This window comes from Phalacrocorax aristotelis, chromosome 5 (assembly GCF_949628215.1).
Source record: "Phalacrocorax aristotelis chromosome 5, bGulAri2.1, whole genome shotgun sequence".
In the NCBI taxonomy this organism is placed as follows: Eukaryota; Metazoa; Chordata; class Aves; order Suliformes; family Phalacrocoracidae; genus Phalacrocorax; species Phalacrocorax aristotelis.
This window is the reverse complement of record NC_134280.1, coordinates 49,616,816-49,635,231: the sequence shown is the minus strand read 5'-3', so window position 1 is coordinate 49,635,231 and position 18,416 is coordinate 49,616,816. Positions and strand designations below refer to the sequence as shown.

At 38.8% G+C, this 18,416-nt stretch overlaps 1 protein-coding gene across 16 annotated transcripts in view; it reads left to right on the top strand.

Moving 5' to 3' along the window:
• The window catches only part of CD44 (CD44 molecule (IN blood group)), a 64,795-nt gene that overhangs the window by 43,139 nt on the left and 3,240 nt on the right, over positions 1-18,416 (top strand). For 2 of the 16 annotated variants that reach the window (XM_075094366.1, XM_075094365.1), the window contains exons 7-10: positions 8,305-8,565; positions 9,459-9,644; positions 12,949-13,068; positions 14,522-14,600. In XM_075094366.1, coding sequence (XP_074950467.1) covers positions 8,305-8,565; positions 9,459-9,644; positions 12,949-13,068; positions 14,522-14,600 — 646 coding nt within the window. Of the gene's footprint in view, positions 1-1,277; positions 1,452-3,026; positions 3,189-4,679; positions 4,866-5,758; positions 5,945-6,434; positions 6,657-8,304; positions 8,566-9,458; positions 9,645-12,948; positions 13,069-14,521; positions 14,601-18,416 lie in introns of all 16 variants that reach the window. The other 14 variants (XM_075094369.1, XM_075094368.1, XM_075094372.1 and 11 more) reach the window with 12 other exon arrangements.

Sequence of the window (18,416 nt, the reverse complement as noted above, 5' to 3'; positions counted from 1 at the left end):
CCCTCTGTAAAAACAAGCATTTTCTACATCCTGTGGTAGTTCTTTGGATTTATATGACCTGCCTCCAACAGCTTGGTACCTGTCTTTCTGGTTACAAGATGGTTTTGAATAGTGGAAGTTTATACAATTGGCATCAGAACAGGTGCTATAATCACCCAGAGGTAATTTTTGTGATACCTTTCTTTTAGTTCTGAAGTATTGTTAGATCAGTTTTATTCATACAGTAGTTAAAATTAACTTTTTTTTCCCCACAATATAATCTGTATGTATTGGGTTTAATTACAAAAATAAGGAATTACATTTGTATGAGTGCCCTCTTTATGAACATTTCATTGCCTGAATGTGAAAATAAATATTCCTCCAGTTTTGCTCTTTTTGTGAAATAGCATAGGTTTCTCTAGCTGGTGAGTTATGGCATATGTAATAGGTCCAGCTCATTCTTTGCATGCTCTGATTAAGGACCTTTGCTTTAACATATCACTTATGGAAACGTTTGATACATAAGGCAAACATATTTCAAACTGAGTTCTAATGCTGATCTTAGTTTTAAAGGTTGGGGCAGGCGGTTCGGGATTTTTTAAATTATTTTTTGTGTGTGTGTGTGTGTGTGTACCTTTTCTAAGCCTTTTAATGTTCATTAGAAGATCTCTTATGGTGGTGGTACTTTACATGATATCTGACTGCATCTTCTGCTGTGTAAACAACAGCAATGAATTTATTTTATCAGTAAGAGCTTTAATTATTACCAAGTTTACAACACATATGCATTTCGCCTTTGAATATATGAACCGGTTTATTTCATTCATCCAGTCCCAGGAGAAATGACAATTTCCCTGGAGCCAGCCTTGTAATTGTGAAATTGAGATACTAACTCAAAAGAGAAGGTTCATAATCTTTTTCACTTTTAAAAGCCTGGAATACACAGACTCAACAGTTAAGTTAGTATTAATAAATATGAACTAAAGATGCAAGCTGTTGTTTCTACTAGTTCTTCCACTACTTCTCCTATAGCTTTTCTCTGCCATTGGTCATTGGGAAACTTTCTAGCTCACTTAAATCTTCTGATCCTGGTGATGCTTTTGTGTGATAGAGTTTCCAAAGGACTTTAGTTTTCTTTCATCTTTCTTTCATTTCACATCAAATGCAACAATGAAAAAAAAAAGCCAAAACACAAAAGCCAAGCACCCTTGTTGTGTAGACCATGAAGATGAGAATAGTGTGACTGGTGCTGGGTATTTTGATCATTATTGATTCAATCATCATCTTATCGGCACTAGTTACAAGTGAAAATGAAAAACGTCAAGGACCAACCCAACATCCACTATTACACAGTGTTCATTCTGGATGGATCAGTCAAGAGCAAAATCCTGCAAATACCACTGGGAGTACTGAACGACATGAATTTACTGTTGCAGGTGAAAATGATATTGCAAAGGAGTCTTCTCATACAGGTAATATGACAGGTCACATCTTAGTAAATTATCAGGGTTTACTAAAGGTTTAGTTTGGGGATTTTTTCACCAACAGTTCTGCATTCTGAGGCCATAACAGAGGTTCTGTGAATAAACCTCAGCAATTCTGATCTTATATTATATATTTTTTAAAATTATTATATTATTCCAACCTGTTCCTGGAGGTTTGTTTTTTCTCCTATTTGGATTGCCTGTCAAGACCTATAGTAGATTAATTCTGTAACTGTCTCTTATGTTTTGTGTTCTGTGTCATGCAGTCACAAGGTTTGAACAGGCTACCTACCAGGGTTTTACCTGTGGGAAACAACGAATGTTTAAATGGAAAAATAATAATGTCTGTTGTATTTTTCACATATTTGGCAGCTGTGTTCACTCTCCTCTTGCAAGTCATTATTAGACCTGGGGTTTTTTTTCAGTTTTTGTTAATATGGCAATTATATCTAAAAAATTTTATCTAAAATATCTACTCACCCCACTTTTGAACTATGACAAGGTGATACTGGTGATGAAGGGAAGAAAACAAAGCATAGTGTAGAATAAAAGAGAGGCTTCTCTCTTCCATTGGTCAAAGCAATTGAAACATAAAAGAACAAATTATACTAATACAGCTTTAAAGCTAGTAGCTGAAAATTGGCATATATTAGTTTCTGTTCCTGTGAGTGTACTAAGTTTACTAGTTAATGACTGATGTGCTGAACTAAGCATTGCCAATAGTAAATTTAACACAGCCATCATCTGCTCTTGCAGATTATCAAATACAGGCCACTGAAGACAGGCTTATCATAAACGTTATTTGAGAGGCTGTATAATGTGGATCTATTCCTTCAACTAAATGTAATTGTATTAACAGAAGTTTAGTGTAGCTCACTGCTTCATCAGTCCTTACACCCACATTCCTCTAAGATATCAACCCCAGGTGTTTCCTCAACAGCCTTTAAAAATCTGGTGATGCAGTACAATGTATTACTGATATATATAAATACTATACTATACTGCACTATACTACTATAGCAATATAATTTGGCCTAGTTGCAATTAAAATTTTAATATGCTGTAGCAATTTTCTTGGGTTTTTTTGATTGGATTGGGGGGGGTTAAAGAGGATTATGCTACTTGTAAGATTTGTGTACTCTTGCTGTGACTGTCTAATAAAAGCTACAGATTACCTGATATGGACAATATCACATTTGTCTAAAAAACTGCAGTATAAAATATTGCTGTTCTTATTTCTGCATCAGTGGATATTGGTTTGATATTCAACCAATACAAAGTCAACAGCATGATTTCAGGAAATACTTTTGAAAAACAATGAGATATCTTGATTCTGAAAAGCATATGCTCAGTTTGAGGAAGGAGTCGGTATTGGTGACAGTACGCAGCTTTTCTAAACATACACCAGAATGAGAAGCAAATCTGCTTTACTTCTCTTTGCCATTAAATGTAGTAGACATGTGAGCAAGGCCTGTCATAGAGACAAGACCCGAAGAGGAGAATTATATGAGAAATGGATCTTTATATACTGAGTTCATAATTGCTTCACCATCATCATAACAGCTATGGCCTCCAACCATGGGGCCAAACAGAATGACTCAGCGCAAGACCCATTGGTGTATCCAGGTTGGGACAAGGGAAAGGATTATGCCACACAACCTACTATAATGGATAGAATTATTCCTTCCAGAGAGAATAATCATGAAAAAGAATCTTCTACTACAGGTACTAGTGATAATGTCAATTATGTGTACTTCATCACCTCTGTCTCTCAGATGGCCTGTCTTGGAAAGATATTGCATGAACTTGCAGAGAGGAGTAACTTACTCATCTCTTTAAGACAATGATACAAATTATGGAGTGATTAATTTTCTCTGTGCTCTGCCTGGATGGTGGTGAGATAGAAGTTTTCAATTTTAGCTCTGTATAGAACATTTATTTTTTTATTTACTGAAAGCACTTTTAGTGCTTTCTGTTCCTTAGTGAAGCATGACTGTGGAATTGCATCTGGTTCATTACATAAGTTACACTATTTGGTGTTGCCAACTGTCTTCACCATGAAGTTGAATTCATACTTACGTATATTTGTGCATCAACACATTTATGCTTTTAATTTGTGAATATTCATCTGGGGAAAGACTGTTCTTTTCATAGATTTTATCAAAACATTTGTTCCTCTGGTTCACAGAATGATGACAGAAAGGAATTTACAATACTGGCATGACACAATGTCATGATGCAGTCTTGTATAACGCATAACCACTTATACCACCAAAATAAAGTTCTAAAAACATGATATGCGAAACACATAACTTATTCCTGAAACAAGAGGCATAACTTTAATCCTTTCTTAAACAGACAGTACTATTTTTGATTTTGTGACAAGTTAAAATTATGGTTGCTGTGTGTTCCTCTGATGGTATCTCTTCTGTCTCATTGCTCCTCCCATCATAGAGCATTAGCCAACTATTCTGAAAAAGCAGGACAGATCAGGTAACGCAGTTGGAAAGGTGATGACAATGGAAATAAATAGAAAAGCCTGACTCCTTTTCTTCTTCATGATCCAATTAGAATAAAAAATATAAACACTACTCTCCATACGAGGAAGAGAACTGTGTGGGTTCAAAAACACCACACCACAGAGTAATTCTAATAGGTAAAATACTTCAATAATGCCAAAATTTGAACCTGATTCTGGGAGGGAACCTAGTCCTGTGACTACCATAAACAGAAAAATAAATTATAACCATTTTCTGTAACTTGTCACCACTCACAGAATCTTGGGCTGCAACGGAGAATCAAAGCCTGTAGAAAGGGTTCTTTACTGTCAGTACTGATATTTGTAATATAAAACACTTTGTAGCAGCACTTGACAGTGCCCGTGAAGCTGAGGATCTGTGGTCAGCCTGAGATGTATGTCAGGGAATTCTCCTGACCACTGTTTCTTTGTCCTTTCCCTGTGTCCCCTGTCCTTGGGAACCTTTTGGATTAAGTAAAAGAGTGGATGAGAATAGCCAATGAAAATATCTGATCAATACATTGAGAGCACAGTGGTGATATATGAGTGGGAAGGAGATTTTCCTTCTCCTCTCCTTTTGTGGTGAAAAAATGGTAGCAGCGGTTTAAAGTGAACAGGAGACTTGAATGTGGTGGGAATGGGAGGGCTGTGGTAGCCACACAGAATTCACAGCTGCTTAAAAATCACTGTGGTAACAGCTGTTGCCTCTCTTGATGGTGCCCACCACGAAGACCCAACTCAGCCACCGCTGCCTTCAGATAATGAACCAGGACAGGGCACTGAAGGCATCACGCATCCCACAGACGCCCCTGGGGATGCAGTCCTCCGCAGGACCACAGCCAGTACGAATAAAGGTGGTGATGACTCTCCTCTGACGGGTACCAGTAAGAATAATGGATCATACTCATTTCTCATGGCTGGTGCGAAATGAGACATTATTTCTTCTGAACTCTAATCCTTTCCCTATCTTTCTCATCCTGGGGTCTACACTCTCAGTGTGGACTTGCAGTGCAAAAAATCTGTGGAGGGATCTGTGCTGTTGACCGAATTACCTTCTGGACAAGGCATAAGGAACTCCTTGCTTGTACACTTGGTAGTTTCTGTCCTTTGCTGAAGCATGTTTCTGGGTGGGCTCCTGACTGTTCTGCAAGACATGCACTTTGGTGATTCTGAATCTCCGGGCCCATCTTCCTTTCTTGCGCATCAGTGGGCTCAGGCTTGGTATGCTTTGGCACCATGATCGGTGTGGTGGAGGTGCTCTGGTGGGTTAAGCAGATGGCTTGCTCCTGTGACTCGGCAGCAGCATCATCACTGGGGAGTGCTGTCCCAGAGGTGAGGGGAGGGCAATCATAGAAGAATTATGTCCCATAAATTCTGCCTTCAGTTTCTTACTCCTCCTCACTGCCGGATTGGCAGGCAAGACCACCACAGATCTGGCTGCAGTATGGCCGCTCACTCCTGCGTTACAGGGTCAGGTTGTTGTTGCCGTGGTCCCTTCTTCTGAAGGTCTTCCCTCTCCCTCTGTCACTGGGATCTGTGTATGCAGCCAATGTCTCCCTCCAAAATGGTGAGCACGTATGTGGTGCTCAAGGGTCTCTCAGAAGCCAGTGACAGTGTGGAAGAGGAAGGGGAGGCCTTCATGTCTTCTTTCTGTGCTTTGAATGAGGAAGATGGACATGCTTTCTGGCTTGCAGTGGTACGAGAAAGGGGGAAATAATGTGGGTGGTAGTTTTGTGAGCGCTCATTTGTAAAGCTGATCATGCCATCGTCATGGCAGTCACAGAGTCCGTGGATGGTGTTAAGCGAGAGAAAGCAACCAAGGAGCCCCTGCCACCTAGCACTCCACCTGGAAGTGAAAGCGAACAAGCAAGCACCACAGATGGTTCCCATGTCAACTGGAGACCTGGAGTCTTTCCAGACACTGAAGATCGTCTTTACCAATTGCAGACCCCTCTTCCTACTAGTAAGAACAACGAATTATAACTATTTTCTGTAACTTGTCACCACTCACAGAATCTTGGGCTGCAACGGAGAATCAAAGCCTGTAGAAAGGGTTCTTTACTGTCAGTACTGATATTTGTAATATAAAACACTTTGTAGCAGCACTTGACAGTGCCCGTGAAGCTGAGGATCTGTGGTCAGCCTGAGATGTATGTCAGGGAATTCTCCTGACCACTGTTTCTTTGTCCTTTCCCTGTGTCCCCTGTCCTTGGGAACCTTTTGGATTAAGTAAAAGAGTGGATGAGAATAGCCAATGAAAATATCTGATCAATACATTGAGAGCACAGTGGTGATATATGAGTGGGAAGGAGATTTTCCTTCTCCTCTCCTTTTGTGGTGAAAAAATGGTAGCAGCGGTTTAAAGTGAACAGGAGACTTGAATGTGGTGGGAATGGGAGGGCTGTGGTAGCCACACAGAATTCACAGCTGCTTAAAAATCACTGTGGTAACAGCTGTTGCCTCTCTTGATGGTGCCCACCACGAAGACCCAACTCAGCCACTGCTGCCTTCAGATAATGAACCAGGACAGGGCACTGAAGGCATCACGCATCCCACAGACGCCCCTGGGGATGCAGTCCTCCGCAGGACCACAGCCAGTACGAATAAAGGTGGTGATGACTCTCCTCTGACGGGTACCAGTAAGAATAATGGATCATACTCATTTCTCATGGCTGGTGCGAAATGAGACATTATTTCTTCTGAAATCTAATCCTTTCCCTATCTTTCTCATCCTGGGGGTCTATATTCATGGTGTGGACTTGCACTCCAAAGGTTTTATGATTTTGTTGCATGTGAACAACCGAACAAGAATTACTCTCTTAAGGATGTTTTTTCCCTTGGGTCCCTTGTTTCTTATGTCCCCCACCTTTTCTGTGAGTAATCTTTAGTAGAAGGTGACACTCAAAATCAATTTCTTTGTGGGGGTGGTAGTTTTTGTAGATGAATCATAGATTTAAAAACAGTTTTTCATGTCTGATCACTCCTGGTGTTGATATTGTCACAGATTCTCTTGATATTGTAAACTTTGAAATAACTTACTGCAGATTGTTCATTTAGTTCTGCAGGGTTATAACATCAATTCCTAAGCTCTGCATTTTATCCAATTAGAACTAGCCCCTGTCAAAATATTGCTTTTTTATTCTAATATTTTTATTGTTTCATAATGGATATTTATGACATCATAGTCCTTTGGAACCTTTTCATTTTTGTCTTTCATTTTCTAAAACAAAAATTCTAAGGAAAAATGAAGATTTATTCTTTCATTTTTTCTCTTCAATATTCATTTTCATCACAATTATTTAACCTGCAACACTTAGGATTTGCCAAAGAGCTTTGAAAACCAAAGGTTGGGTGGATTAAAATATAGTTCTTTTCTCTACTCCCTACTCCTGTTTTCTACATATGGAAGAGATCCTGTAAAGCTTCACAGTTCATTGTCATCAGTCTGTTAAGCTTTATGTGGTTTGACAGATCAATTGCAAATACAACGAAATCATTCTATTCTTGTTCCTATGTAATAACAGGACTTCTTATACTAATTTTATTCTGAAAATAATATTTTTTTTCTCCCTTCTAAATAGCAATTACTAGGTATTTTCAAACTTAACGCTTCTGGCTACTGTTGTTTGGAAACGTATCTTCTGGTTTCTCATTTTGCTTAGTGACATTAATATTTGGTAGGGTAATTCTGTATTAATATTAACTTTTGTTATTCATTTAATACTTTAGAACTCCTGGATATTTCTGAAAGTGCATTTAGTTAAGCTATGCCTATTTGTTAGAATACTTTTGTGACATCCTTATCCTTTTGCATCAGCAGCAATGTTAGCACTGCCAGAATGATGTGTGAGTGATGTTCATTAAATAATTTCATCCCTTAATTTTCCACTTGAATTAATTTTAAATTATTCTCTTGGGAGAGCAGAACACATTCTTATGCATCTCATGGAAAACGCGAGATGCCCAAATAAATTTAAAAAGACATTTCTTAACATGATGATATTGTCAATATCAAATAGTCAGGTCTAAGTGGCTGCTACCTACTCTCTGGAAAGTCTTTATGTGCTTTAATCCACACTGAAATTTAGGAAATTAATAAGAAATTATTAAAGTGAACAATAGAGTATTAGTGAAGGAACAGACAAACCAAAAATAATGTGACATACAAAAGATCTTGCTGGTGGTTTTTTTTTTCTCACTGAATATTCAATGTAGGCTAAAAAAGAAAAAGGTAGAGCTTCTTAACTAAAATAAAGAGAGAAAAATAAGTAAGATGGGGTTTTGTAAATGTCTCTGAAGTTAACTTAGCAATCATCAAAACAGTCACAGCCTCCACAGATGTTCTGCAACAAGAAGATATAACCCAGGAAGCGTGGGCAACTCGCATCGTAGTAACAGCTGTTGCCTCTCTTGATGGTGCCCACCACGAAGACCCAACTCAGCCACCGCTGCCTTCAGATAATGAACCAGGACAGGGCACTGAAGGCATCACGCATCCCACAGATGCCCCTGGGGATGCAGTCCTCCGCAGGACCACAGCCGGTACGAATAAAGGTGGTGATGACTCTCCTCTGACGGGTACCAGTAAGAATAATGGATCATACTCATTTCTCATGGCTGGTGCGAAATGAGACATTATTTCTTCTGAAATCTAATCCTTTCCCTATCTTTCTCATCCTGGGGTCTACACTCTCAGTGTGGACTTGCAGTGCAAAAAATCTGTGGAGGGATCTGTGCTGTTGACCGAATTACCTTCTGGACAAGGCATAAGGAACTTCTTGCTTGTACACTTGGTAGTTTCTGTCCTTTGCTGAAGCATGTTTCTGGGTGGGCTCCTGACTGTTCTGCAAGACATGCACTTTGGTGATTCTGAATCTCCGGGCCCATCTTCCTTTCTTGCGCATCAGTGGGCTCAGGCTTGGTATGCTTTGGCACCATGATTGGTGTGGTGGAGGTGCTCTGGTGGGTTAAGCAGATGGCTTGCTCCTGTGACTCGGCAGCAGCATCATCACTGGGGAGTGCTGTCCCAGAGGTGAGGGGAGGGCAATCATAGAAGAATTATGTCCCATAAATTCTGCCTTCAGTTTCTTACTCCTCCTCACTGCCGGATTGGCAGGCAAGACCACCACAGATCTGGCTGCAGTATGGCCGCTCACTCCTGCGTTACAGGGTCAGGTTGTTGTTGCCGTGGTCCCTTCTTCTGAAGGTCTTCCCTCTCCCTCTGTCACTGGGATCTGTGTATGCAGCCAATGTCTCCCTCCAAAATGGTGAGCACGTATGTGGTGCTCAAGGGTCTCTCAGAAGCCAGTGACAGTGTGGAAGAGGAAGGGGAGGCCTTCATGTCTTCTTTCTGTGCTTTGAATGAGGAAGATGGACATGCTTTCTGGCTTGCAGTGGTACGAGAAAGGGGGAAATAATGTGGGTGGTAGTTTTGTGAGCGCTCATTTGTAAAGCTGATCATGCCATCGTCATGGCAGTCACAGAGTCCGTGGATGGTGTTAAGCGAGAGAAAGCAACCAAGGAGCCCCTGCCACCTAGCACTCCACCTGGAAGTGAAAGCGAACAAGCAAGCACCACAGATGGTTCCCATGTCAACTGGAGACCTGGAGTCTTTCCAGACACTGAAGATCGTCTTTACCAATTGCAGACCCCTCTTCCTACTAGTAAGAACAACGAATTATAACTATTTTCATTTATCCATCAGTCAGTTATTTTTCTGGACAATAACAATCATGCAAGAACATGTGTACCAACCATTGTTGTAAATTATTGCCATGTTACGATTTCCTTTTTAGCTTCTGTTATTGTTTATAACTTGCTTATAAGATGTCATTGAAAGGAATCTCTTCATGTGCCAAGAAGCAGACATTTGCTAAACGTCTGAAAATAATGTTTTGCAAATAACCTTTTCTTATATTCCGTTATCTGTACTTGGTAACATGACTATTAAAGTGAACAAATGTAAGCTTTCTTCTCTTGCCCGTACATACATGATAGCATTTTGTCTTTCTTTTTTGCTGGGCACAAATGATAGCTATGTAACACTTAACTGCCTGTCACTTTTTCCATCATCAGTATTGCCTTTGCATTATTTGAATACGTATCAAAAGAAAGGTAATTTTCTGTGAAGCCTTTTTTTCTGGTTGTATTTGCTGCTGTTGTCTTGCCAGTGCTTAATTATAGCTATGTGACTTGGCTGGAACTGACATTTCATTTGTGAACAACTTTCTTTTAAAAGGCGTATTCTTCTGATAGAGGTACTGCAGTTAACAATAACAGTGTTTACATATAGCCTTTCTTTTTTTTGGTGTGTGGTCACATGCTAGTCATACAGGAAATGAAGGGACTTTTCCTTAATCCCACATGCAGTTATCATATAAATAATCATCCTAACAGTAAGGTTTTTTTTCCAAATGCTACTTCTCATGCACGCTAATCCAAATACTATTTTCATGTACTTTCTTGGAAGTTAGTGGAACCGCCCCAGGGTAGATTTTGGCCATTGCTCTGTGAACATTCTTTGCACGTAAGCAAGATTATGTACCTATATTTTTATAGCATTATACAACAAACACTTTGTTATTAATTAATTAATTAATGTTAATCCATACACTTTCAGGTAGAATTTGGCCTACTTTTTTTTCAGATTTTTATATAAAACCAGTAAAATCAACCCTATCAAAATTGCCTGAGTTATAGTATTTTGACATAGGCATGTCAATATAAATGCAAAATATGTATTTGGAAGAATTTTATTGAAAAGATAAATCTATTTTTAATAATGGTTTCCCACTACAACAGACTCGCCTCTTGACTTTTGCTGCCCTGTTCACTTATTTAATCCAAGCTGCCTTCTTACTTTTGTGTGCAGACATTACACACTATGAAAAAAAATGTTTGTTACCTTTCTGTTTTCAGCACATAAAACCTGTAAGGACTCGTTTGAAGATAATTTTCAAGGTGAATGTGTGTGTTGTATCTTTGGATTGTCAGTGCCCTGGCAAAGGCTCATAAGACCATATTCCCAAAACTCCTCCTTTTTCCATTTATCTTCTCTTGGTGCTTTTTTAAAAACACAATACAAGGGAATTACTAGGACACTACTATAACCATAAAAAACTTTATTTATTGACAGGTTCATTCATTTGTAATGTTGCCCCAAATAGCTGTAATTGAATGGAAAAGATTCATGAATGTATTGGCAGACTATAGTTAAAGGCTTTCTCTGAATCAATGAATGTCTTGATATTACATACTAATTTATTTTACTTGCTTCTTCTCTACAGCAAAGTTTATGCTGTGGTCTGACATCACACTAACTGATCTGTTGTCCAAGTGTCCAAGGAGTAACAAATCAGTTCACTGAAGGAACCTGAAAAATAACTGTCAAAAAGAAAAAATCTATTATGTAATCAAAATGAAATGTAGAGAGCTTTTGAGGATCCCTCCCTGCCACTTGCCAGCACCTCCCCAGAGCCAGAACAGCAGGGGACATGACTGAATCCTGCTGCTTCTTCTCAGTGCTCAGGGGAGGGGAAGGGCAGAAGTAGCAGTTCTCTAAGTGAACGAATTTTAATAAATGTCTGCGTGCCTTTCTAAGGGGCTTTGTGGTGGAAAAGCTCTGGCATTTCTCAAGGGTGATATAAAGCACCTTAAAAAAGAAATCTGATGAGAGGTGGGGTAGACAAGTGAGTACGTTCCTCTTGGTCAGCTTTCTTGAGGCTAGATCAGGACCCTTAGTGGCTGAATTAGAGCTCTGTCTTTTCTGGTGAGATAGCACAAAACAACTCACCAGTCAATAAGCTTCTTGTTAACAAGAGTAAGGAAAATGCCTGGAAGATTCTTGAACTACTTGCTGGCTAACTTTAACAGAGGGAAAAAACATGCTTCTCAGTTTTGTATTTGCCAGCTGCTGTTAGGAAATGAGATCAGAAATGCTGGCTAGAAATGAGTTGCAATGTGTGTTAAAGGAAAAGAACTTTACAGTTGATTAGAGTAAGTGCTTAATTTGCTCTGTTAGAGTCTGGAAGAATTCAGAGAGGTGGAGATCTGTAATATCTTTTTTTGTAGTGATAATGAAGTAGTAGTCCCAAATGAAATCACTATATCTATAGTCTGCTGATGATTTTAGACTTGGTATACCCATGTGGCAACAGCATGGGCTGGAAATGTAATTGCATAAAAGTTCAAGCAGTACGGGCAGCATAGCAAATACCTGAGACTGGAAGTATGCATTTTGATTTAAGATCTAATACTGTCTTATAACCAAATTACACAACTTACTTATTAAAAAGGACAAAGGCATCCATCTCTAAGTTTACAGAGTACTTTTCTATTAAGAAAAATATTTTGATTTTTAAAGTCCCACTCTGTACACAGCTATCACATTTAAAACCATTCAGAGAACTGTCCTTCTATTTTATGAAAGCATTAGAATTGTAGAAATTCAATTTTATGCTTTGTAGGAATAAAATTAAAAGTTTCAAAATGTCTTCATTTTGGTCATTTAAATATAAATAAATAAGTAAAGTGCTTTTTCCCCTCTGCCTCTCCTTTTCTCACGCTCTTTTCCCCATGAATGGACAAGATGTTTGACTTATATGACAAAAACCTCTTCAGAAAGTTGCCAACATTTACATATCTTTACATTTTTCTTCGGAAAATGTCTAGGCAATTATAATTGCATTTTGGTTCACAAAAGTATAGCATAATCAAAACTGAAAGATATGAGAGCGACAAGAGGGGAAAACCATGAGTTTTGTTATTCAAAATACTAAAACTAGCTGTAGTTCAGATGATTATGATGATTATGGTCTATGTAATAGTTTTCAGTATACATACTTTTCAATGAACGCATCATGAACTTTCTAGAATATGATTTTTTAATTCTGAAAGTCATAGTCTTTGTACCTTGCTGTTAAATATTCACTAAGCATATTTGGCCTAATGGATAGTTTTATTCTTTAGGATTTACCTCCAGTATATATGATAATCAAGGACCACACAAGGGACACTATGAATCCACTACTTTCCCTGGAAAGACCATAATGCCACCAACCTCACAACCAAGGTCGGCCCAGGTACCAGGTAGGTTTTTGAATTCAGCTGTTTTAGCAGTTTAAGCACAGATTTGTATTAATATGAACTGAAGTAAGAGATGAAAACATAGGTCAAGTACAGTTGTTCAGGCTTTGTTCTGAATCACATAACAGTCAGCATTTTCACTAGTAGTCTGAAAATTGGACCATATGGTAAATCATATTAACTTCCAGCAATATCAAGATGAGAGAAATCATGCATTTGGAGAATGGGACTAAGATACAAATAACCTTTACAAATTTTTTTGAAATCAGGCAAAATTCAGCAAAGATATGTGCAAAGTATCATATCTATGAGAACAGTCCGTGAAAATAGTAGCTGAGACGAGTGTTGCTGAATAGGGCTTGCAGATTGAAATAGAATAGAAAGAAGCCAACACCATGATGCAATTGCAAAAGAATGCAATATTTTCTGGGATATATTAACAGTAAAGTAATTTTTAAAACAGAGAAAGTAATTATCCCACTCTATTTTAGGCCTAGCAAGTCCAGAGCTGAAGCTCTGTGTTCAGTTCAAGGCATTGCATTAATCATATAGAAAAAACAACAGAGAGAGCACAAAGAAAATTTTGGAAAGGTAACCTTTGAAGCACCTTTGGAAGCACTCATCATTTTCAGAGACAACTGAAGGGGAGATATGAGAAGAGTATTCTATAAAAATAATGGTTATCAGTTTTTCACCATGGAGTAATAATAATGAACTCATTAGAAGTAGTAATTTGTTTCAAATGAAACATAGGAGACTTGTTAAACAAGGGAGACTTGTTTCAAACAAACAAAGGAGTTAGCTCTTAGGAGAGGATCTCTGTCTATAATGGTAGTACAGCATAAAGAATAGGCTACAGGGAAGGTTGTAAAATGTCCTTTACTAAAAATGTTAAGGGCAAATGGAATATTCCTCAGCCATATTCTTATTGACCCTGTTTTGCTGGAGTGAAATGTAGCTGGTATAATGTCTTAGGGTGCCTTTCAGTTTTCTAGTTCCTCTTCCCTTCCCCCCCCCCCCCCCCAAAAACAAAAAAACCAACCCATTAGAGTAAGACTTAAATGAAAAAAATTTCAAACATTTCACTCTACCTGAAACTCATCCTGCTTTTGTGCCTGGGATTGCAAGTGTATCATTGCTAAGCCTTTTCTTTTGTTCTTGTTGTGTCAGTGATACAACTCCTTTTCACCTGTGCCTACCAAAGTACAGTGCTTATACGTGCTAACAATGACGGGGTATTTCATCTGAGTTGGCCTGGCTATAGCTGAATGATGAAAATGTATTTGATTTGCACAGAAGCACTTTGTAAAACAAACAAACATTCATGCAAGCTAGGAGAAAAAAATCTGACAGTTTAAAGAATGTAAAAGAGCTTGTGTTCTTGCAGCTCTGCAAAATGGCAAAACTATGTGAGATATGTTAACACGCTCTCCTCCCCCCCCAACTCTCCCCACAGAATGGCTGATCATAGTGGCTGCTCTTGTGGCACTTGCGTTGATTCTTGCGGTATGCATTGCTGTTAACAGTCGGAGAAGGTAAGGTAGCCCCTTTACTTTTTCAAAACACGCTGCCTTGCTATTTTCTTCATCGAAGCTTCATGAAAGAGCAGAGTAGCATAACATAGGAAACAGCTTCTTCTGCAAAACTCTGTGACTTGGGGAGCGAAAGCCCAGGTCACCATGTCCTGCACAGGTCACACATCAGCCTTCATTCACACATGGAACCACGTGAAGTCAGTAGCTGTATAAACAGTTTAGTCTTTACTTGTAGATGGAAACTAACTGTATATAGATCACAAAGAATTAATTATTCTCTACCTATTACTTATTAATGGGAAAATCCTGTCCACTGAGAGTGAAAACTGTGAGATGGGCAGAGACAGTAGCACCCACAGGATGAGTTGAGTATAATCCTCCACCTTTAAGACTGTTGTCTGTACAGTGTGAAGGGCTGTATTAGACAATTGCTGTCACAGGATTAATCTGTTCCTTCCAAACAAAAGGCAGTATCATAGCTGGCAGTCACAGGGATATATTCTAACATTGCCAACAGAGCACTCAATAGCTTTATTTACTCCACAGATGAAGAAGCTGAGGAATGGAAAGTTGCAGTGATCTGTGCAAAGTTAGCCAGGAAATTTGAAAAAAACTCTAGCCTAAAGGATAGGCTATAATGTTGTTAACTCTCTTTTCTCTGGAGGCTGTTCTGAGGTTAATTCTCAATTGTCGTAAACAGCTTTTTGCTACTTGAATGTTAAAGTTGAACAGAGCACTGTAGACTATGTTTAGCAGAGTAACTATTTTCTACTTGAATGTTGATTTTGAACCTTTTTTATGAGAGTAATCATGTAATATCTTGATATTTTTGTTCAGGAAGCAGAGAGTAAATTTATTCGTAGTCTGCTGGTTGCAGGGAAATGCATGTTAAGGCTCCTGTGAAATAGTGTCAAGGTCTTCCAAAGCATGGCATGGGTACTAGAATAAAGCACTGCCACAGTGGTGAGGGAGCAACACAGCCAGTCCCTGCCCATGATGCAGAAGGCTTCTATGAGACAAAATAGTGCAAACTAAATGCCAAATTGTCAGACAGAGTAAACTGATACAGTTTTGCTGAAGCCAGTATTGAGATGCCACCTGGTGTGTTTGCCCTATGACTGTATCCACAATATCAGTGTTTCTCTGACAGTATGATTAGAGACCTGTTAAAGAAAGAACATTATCAAGCATATGGGGAGACAAGAAAGCTCTACAATTTTCTTTGTGTGAAGTGATTCTGGAGTTACACAGCCTGAATGGCATGGCTTATTAATTTATATGTTACTCTGTTATGCCTTTAAAAGTAGAGACTGCCATTGTTTCCTCCTTCTTAACCCAGAGTCACCATAGGAACAGAAAAACAGAGCCACTGTGGCTAATTATAGATTGCATCTGACAAGAAATGAAACAATCTCAGAGCTGTAAATTATGCCCTAGATACCGTTAATGGAAACTGTATCTTTTACTTAAAGCTTCCATGCAGCTGGGTGTGAGTTGCAAAGAAAGAAAGTGCATGTGGGTGCGTGTATGTGTACAAATGCATGGATTAGACCCTAGTAATATGTGTTAATCACTATGAGGAAAACTTTTTGAAGCAGGGGAGTACTCTGATATGCTTGAAACAAGTGGAATTTTTTATTTCACTTTAGCAGGACCCAAATGGTAACATGAATAAGTCAAGAATCCTTTCTTCATCTATTCTGATAAGCGCTAATATGCTGAAAATTCATAGGTAGTTGCTGTGTCATCAGCATACTGCACGTGAATTCCAACTAATCTGAAACTAACGCTGCAGCAGTGCTATGAGAAAACTGGATAGCTGAGAAAGGATGATTGAACATTTCAGAGTCAGCTGAGCAGTAAGTTGAGAACGTTTCAAGCATTAATTAATTTAAGAAGGGAGAACAATCTGTGGTTTTATTTGTGTAATGCTGTCAGTTACACCATTTTTTAAATTAATGCTAACTGCAGCATCTCCAGTTACAGTCTCATTCGGGTTGTCTGAAAAAGCCTAATGAAATGTAGGCCTTAGTTTTCAATGTAGTTAACTTCCCATTTCAGGCATCAATAGATTTAGCCTTGTCATGAGCAGTGATTTAGAACACGTAAGGAATCACCAACAAAGGTATTAGCGAAAGTGGTTTTAATACTATGTTGTAAAAGTGCAACCTAACGAAGTTTGATGGCAAGGTTCACTCTATTAATTACTGCATGGAAAAATCATACAAAAGAAGATTGAGTTACACTCAAGTTAGAATGATTCACAGAGACTGGGGGGTGCAAAGAGTAAGGAAGACCCTCCCACTGAGTCATGGGGTTCAGAGTAGACGCCCTTGCTTTCTAAACTCCTGATGGAGCTTAAGTGCGGTTAGGTCCAATCTTAGTCTCAGACTTGGTCAACAGTTTATGTCTAAGGGATTGTACATGCAAGGTTTATGTAATGTTTCATTAGCATCAATCCAGTATGCAATCAAAGTTACCAAGACAAAATCAAAGTTATCATGCTACAAGGTTATGCACAATATCAGTCGCTTACCAAAGATCTGTCATTGGAATAAGGTCTCTCTGCCTCGAGGAGCAAGCCTGAGAGGTGTCCCAGCTCAAGTGGAGATCACTGCCATGCAGCCACACTACCCAGCAGGGAGAGCTCAAAGAAGGCTCACTTAGGTTGTCACATTGTAGTTAGGAGGTCAATATGGCAAAGATTTCAAACAAGCAATTGGACCTTCTCAGTAAATAGCAAATTGCTTGGCTATAGTATTTCCCTTTTTTTTTTTTTTTTTTAAATTGATGTTTTCATAAGTTATCTTAACCAAAACCCAAAATGGTCAAGGTTCAGCGTGGTCCTATTTAGTCAGTTAGTTAGTTAGTTATTCCTCTTGTTTCAAAGCAGACTACCTCTGTCTGGAGCCTGTTGTAAAAAGTGTTAGGATCTCCTTCCAGGGTCCAACAGAAGATGCTGCCCAGCCTGACCATTACGTCAGGAAAGACATTCTAAGATGCTCTTTCAAGAGGCTGTGGAGCTCCACAGCTCCTCATTGGCCTCTTTTGGCATTTCATGGCTGCAGAGCAGGAATCATTCCCAAGGGCGTGTGTATCACTAGCACAGCAAACCGAGCTACTTCAGATAAAATAACCCTCATCTATCAATCAGTTAGCGTGAAAAAACTAATATTTCAGAAGGATAATAGTATAAGTGAACTGCCAAATTAGTCATTCAGGCAAAACATACTTCATTTAAGAAGAAAGTACTTTAAAGTACAACTTCACAGAGACATTGTCTCTCTTAAGAAAGCTGTGCTTTGTATATCCAGTTTACATAAGGCTGTTCGAGGACAAGTCAGATGTTCAGCACTATATGGTCAAACAACCATCTTAACAGTCTGAGGCAAATCTCACAACTGTGTAACTAGTACTTTTTTTACCAGCTGAAGACTACCCAGCCCACATTGACCAGCATGCATCAGTTTTGGACTGGTGACTTTTTAAAAGAGGGTGTGTGTGTTCATTCAGAGCTACATACAGAGTTTATTGGGCAGCCCTGCAGTGAGTGCAGCTTTAAAAGCACAGTAGCTATTTCCTACCTTAATATTATAAGGATATGATAATATAATATGCTGTTGATAGTAGCAAGAGTAGTTCTCTGAGTTTCCTTGCTGTTGATAGGCTCCTAGGCCTGACATGCTAATACAAAGAAGAAAAAAGTTATCTTGTATAATGAGGTGAGAACTTGATCCAAATTTCCTGCTATCTCAAGAACTTGAGCATTTTCAAAAGTTTAGAATGACCTTGTCCTTATTGTGGGATATATAGAAA